Source organism: Mytilus galloprovincialis, chromosome 11 (genome assembly GCF_965363235.1).
Source record: "Mytilus galloprovincialis chromosome 11, xbMytGall1.hap1.1, whole genome shotgun sequence".
Taxonomy (NCBI): domain Eukaryota; kingdom Metazoa; phylum Mollusca; class Bivalvia; order Mytilida; family Mytilidae; genus Mytilus; species Mytilus galloprovincialis.
In genome coordinates, this window is record NC_134848.1 from 8,391,077 (window position 1) to 8,396,303 (window position 5,227).

The 5,227-nt window shown below is 33.5% G+C and overlaps 1 protein-coding gene across 1 annotated transcript; it reads left to right on the forward strand.

Moving 5' to 3' along the window:
* The first annotated feature begins 2,731 nt into the window (after positions 1 to 2,731).
* Positions 2,732 to 4,781, forward strand: LOC143051576 (uncharacterized). Its single transcript, XM_076224460.1, has 4 exons — positions 2,732 to 2,786; positions 3,308 to 3,446; positions 4,055 to 4,219; positions 4,445 to 4,781. Exons 1-4 carry the CDS (start codon positions 2,750 to 2,752, stop codon positions 4,632 to 4,634), a joined length of 531 nt encoding a protein of 176 aa, XP_076080575.1. The 5' UTR covers positions 2,732 to 2,749; the 3' UTR covers positions 4,635 to 4,781.
* The last annotated feature ends 446 nt before the right edge of the window (positions 4,782 to 5,227 follow it).

The following is a 5,227-nucleotide window of genomic DNA, read 5'->3' on the forward strand; positions in this document are numbered from 1 at the left end:
TCACTGTACGTTTAACAATCATTTGTTATTTTGTCTTTTTTTACCCTCGATGTTGTCACTTTATTTTATTTTTTTTATTTTATGAATTTGAATGCCATTCTGGTATCTTTCATTCCTTTTTCAAGACTTTTTCTCATATATTCCATTTAATACAATTAATGAATGAGCTAGAGATGATATATAACGTTTTCGTGTTCGAGGAGCGATAAGGGAGAATGTATATATATCTTTGAAAGTTAAAAAAACAAACATTGATTAAATTATATCATTTGTGTGAGGAAAATATTGATTGATTGATTGTTGGTTGCTTAACGTCCAGTGGCAAATATTTCATGCATATTCAGGACGAGAACAAGTTCACAATAAATACAATATGTAGGTTGATACGATAGAGGCCATCTGGGATGATGGTCGGAGAAATTTGGACTGCTTCTGGAAAATGAGGGTATATTGGATAGGGACATAAATTTTGCCTTGCAACAGGCCACCTACTAACCCCTCAAAGAGATGTTGCACGGATTCTTTACGTGCAAAGAGCGTGGCACTCTCTTTACACGAGGCATCGGATTTAACGTCCCCCTTCTGACCGGACGTGACTGCGAACTTGATACATCCCGCACAGCCAAACGGAAGCCCCACTTCGGCAAGCGTTTTACTGCCAGTCGGGAGAAGACCAAGTGACCATATTTCTATACCCCAGTCACCCTTGGGGAGGGTGTACTGGATATATTTTACCAAATCCATCCATCCGAAAAGTTTAGTTCTAAAAACATGTCATTACATGCACGATTATGTTATGACTCCCACGCATGAATATTATTGTGTCATATCTATATAGTAATGATACATCACCTTATCCTCACTTATACCTATATTTAAACCACCGTATATAAAAAGACCACAGTCACCACGACTCAAGGTCAAATTGATTTGGTGAGAGAAGCAACCAAATGTGATTACGAACAGCTCGACACAAATTTATTGAAGAGAGAAGCTGATTGATTGATTGTTGGTTGCTTAACGTCCAGTGGCAAATATTTCATGCATATTCAGGACGAGAACAAGTTCACAATAAATACAATAGGTAGGTTGATACAATAGAGGCCATCTGGGATGATGGTCGGGGAAATTTGGACTGCCACTGGAAAATGGGGGTATATTGGATAGGAGCAGAAATTTTGCCTTGCAACAGGCCACCTACGGACCCCTCAAAGAGTTGTTGCAAGGGTTCTTAACGTGCAAAGAGCGTGGCACTCTCTTTACACGAGGCATCGGATTTAACGTCCCTTCTGACCGGACGTGACTGCGAACTTGATATACATCCCGCACAGCCAACCGGACGACCCACTTCGGCAACCGTTTTACTGCCGGTCGGGAGAAAGATCAAGTGACCATATTTCTATACCCCAGTCACCCTTGGGGGGAAAGGGAGAAGCTGTGTTTACCATTGACGACAAGACTAAAGTAATTATTAAGAAAGCAGGAAGACGACTACACTAAAGACATTCATTCATATCGTTGTAAAGAGTAAAAAAATAAAAATCAACAGAGACGTATGGTTAAAACTGAGTAATCTGAAAGAGAGTATACTGTTTCTTCATTCTTTTATTGAAGATCACCAAACCATTTATTTTGAAAACAATCGTCATGTCGGGCATGGAGAAGAAGCTTCTAACTACAGTCTTGGCCTATTCTTTTGCCGAGGTGTTACAGGAAATAATTACAAAGAAAACCAAAGAACGTGTTCAGGTTGTCAAGTTGAACACCCCAGTCAATATAACCACGAATGTTTGATGAATGGAGAGCAGGAGCACTTGGAAAGACATTTTGAAACAGCATGTCATTCATTTTCACTTTTACAGAAGACGTTAAAAAACTGAACATGTCATCAGAATTTGTATGCAATTACTTCTTACTTAACGTGATTGTATTGGATAGACTACGTAGTCAACCAATAAAAGACACTGTTTACCGTTTAATTGAAAAAAGAATCAAATCACGTGAACACTTAATATGACATTTTTTTTTTCAATTTTTTTCTTCATATAGTGTACAATGTATGTAATTTTATTTAACTCTTTACCGTTCCTATGACCCGAATTCGGGTCATAAGCCTTTTTTTTGTTATCAGTGAAAAGTATCCACATTTTAGATAGGTGTTGTTTAAAATACATATACAATGTTATACATTTTTAAAAAGCTTAGGTTCTCAAGATTTTAAATATGTAACTGTCATCGGTAAATACTTGTTTTAATTTACTCAAAAAAAGACTTATTAAAAAAAACACAACCCGAGAAAACTGCATAAAATTACCGCCATTTAACAAATTTCAAAGCTGCAGTTGAACGGAAAAAAAAGGTATTAAATTCCAATCGCACTTCCATGAACGGATTCTCGAATATTCAATAGACAAAACTAAAACTTTTGGCCGATTTATTTTTTCTAAAATCACTTATTTTTTTTTAAGAATGATTTTCTTAAACGTATGGTCGTTACTGACCAACAGTTAGCCGTTGTTTTTCTATGTTTCCGACATTTGGACTCGTATAACTTGATACGTATTTAAATAGGAAAAACTAAATTTAGCTGCTTGTTCCTTGTTAAATTATCTAAATTTTGGTGTATAATACATTTTTATTAGTCTAATAATTACTTCACAATGATCAGAGAAAGATTCAAGTCGGAAGATGAAAAACGGATTTTTTTCCGTCCGTCACAACTTGTTATTTGTTAGAATTTTATATCAAAATGGCTACGCCCCCGACAGAAGTTGACGATGAAATAGGTTAGATTTTCTTTAATTTGAAAGTCCCTTGAACTTGCATTGAACATAAATTTATTGTTGTAGTAAAATTATGAAACAGATTTCTTAAAATCTCATTACGATACTCCATATAGATGAAAATGGACCTCCGGGCAGAAGTTTTATGTCGACCTTGAGTACGAACTATATTTTTCGTTTAGATTTCACTTTCTGAAACATGAACCAGCCCTTGTAATTAAAAAAAAAACACACTGAGAGAATCACAGAGATATCCGATGACATATTTTACGGTCATTCTAATGATTCTTACATAATTTTTTGAACTGATGTAGTGTCAGAAACAAAAGTGGGTGCTTGAGTACGATGCCGTGATGGTATTGAAAAATGGGCGTGTCCAAAGTAGTCTTTATTTTTTTGTGTAAAAAAATGTTACCCATAAACCATACATGTGCATGTCCCGAATGATTTCCTCAACATATTTTTGTTATTTGTTTGTATTTGTTCCGGAAAATGTGAAATGCATATTTCTTATTCTCACTCAGATTTTGATGACTATGAAGAGCCTTATACAGATGAAGGAATGTCTGAAGAAGAGGAAGATTATTTAGACTATTTGCTTGGTGACAATGAGGAGGAAATGAATGATTTCGATGATCCATGGATACCAGCAGATACTTATATGTTTGTAATCAAAATTACACGATAAGGCAGATTTTCTTATTTCATTAAAAAACATTATCAATAAATAATTATCATGATCATATATCAGTTTGAATAGCTAATAAATATTTGTTTCAATCAACTTACAATACTACGGTGTAATGAAATAACCAGCTCAAATATCTGTATGCACACTAGAAAAACATAATCCAAATTTGCTTGCTTATTATCTAAAATGCTGAGCGAATGCTATTTTTATTGACCAGATCTACTTTCTAGACTTTATTTCAAAGCTTCGTGTTGAAGGCCGTACCGTGACATATAATATTTTACTTATATGAATTGTTACTTGGATAAAGAATTGTATCATTGGCACTCATATCATTTCTTTCTATTCTATATTCTATGCATCTTTTTTAGCTTTCAAATTCAAAATTAGCTAAGGCTCTATTTTTAGCCGTTTTCACTAATAGCATCTTCTGTTTGGCAATTTAGACTTTTTCCTACAATCCCTTCAATACCATCAGATAACTTTAGACCTTTCACTGTCCAATTAATGAAGAAGACCTTGTACATATATAACATAATTTCTAATAATTATTTAAGATTTTTCATGTCATTTTTAACAGATCTTCACAATCATCAGTTGAAAGTAGTTCAAGTTCATGTACCCTCAATAGTACCAGGATCTACTGGAAAGATGAAAACAGCAATGATGATGGGGCTCCAGATCCAAGAACAGTACAGTTTAAACCAAACAAGAAACCAGGCATACAATTTGGAAGATTGTCTAGGTAAAATTATAGTCTTATAGATAAAAAAAATGTTAACTACATGTACTGTTCAAAATTTATTAACAATTGTCTTCATTACTTAACTACATTTCCTACACCTAACTATACTTTTCAGTGAGAAAAAGATGTAAATTAAAATTATTTTTGAATCTCGGTGTAAATAAAAAATAAATTCTATTTTAGAAAAGTTTCCATAAAATTTCAACTATTGCTATTTATTTACAGACACACATTGAAGTTATTGACCTCTCCTGTTGATTTCTTTAAATTGTTTTTAACTGGTATGTTGCTCACATCCCTCTGCTTGTCTACAAATCAACATGCTGCATATCATATCAGGAATGGTAAATTTCAGTCATATGCTGGGCCTAATGGAAGTTGGGAAGTTGTTACAGAGCAGGAGATGGAAAAGTAAAACTTAAATAATGTCATGAATGTAGCAACATAAATGAAAACAAGGAATATTGTACATATGCATGCCGAAAATTTAGAAAGGACATATTCAATGAACATGATGAAAGCAAATACTTTCATTTAATGTACTTGTAGCATTCTTTCATTTTATTAATAATGTTCATGCATGCAATATATATATATAAAAAAATAAGATGTGGTATGATTAGAAATGAGACAACTCTCCTCAAGACCAAATGAACATATTGAATATTGCATGAGACACTATCTGGCTTGTAAGTCTGTGTCATAGTTTTTAAATCATCTAATTACAAGCACATCATTTGGATTAAATGTCCGTACTACATAAAGATATATACATTTGATTCTAATAATGCAGTTTCATTAAAAAAAAGGTTTTTTTCAGAAAACCATAAAGATGCCTGGATTAATGTTAAATTAATTTCAGATTACTTTCTGCAAATATCTATTATTTAAGATTTTTAAGGTTCATTGGTATATTGATATACATGTCCTTTATGAAACTCAGTTCTGTTGACCGCTACTGGAGTAGAGATGCCCTGTACAGATTCAATCCTGTTCCATCCTGCATGT

Bases quoted from the DNA above. Each gene is read 5' to 3' on its own strand.
- LOC143051576 (XM_076224460.1), top strand. From the start codon at position 2,750: ATGGCTACGCCCCCGACAGAAGTTGACGATGAAATAG. The intron at 3,447-4,054 runs GTTTGTAATCAA...CATTTTTAACAG, and splicing joins ATACCAGCAGATACTTATAT to ATCTTCACAATCATCAGTTG. The intron at 4,220-4,444 runs GTAAAATTATAG...ATTTATTTACAG, and splicing joins CAATTTGGAAGATTGTCTAG to ACACACATTGAAGTTATTGA.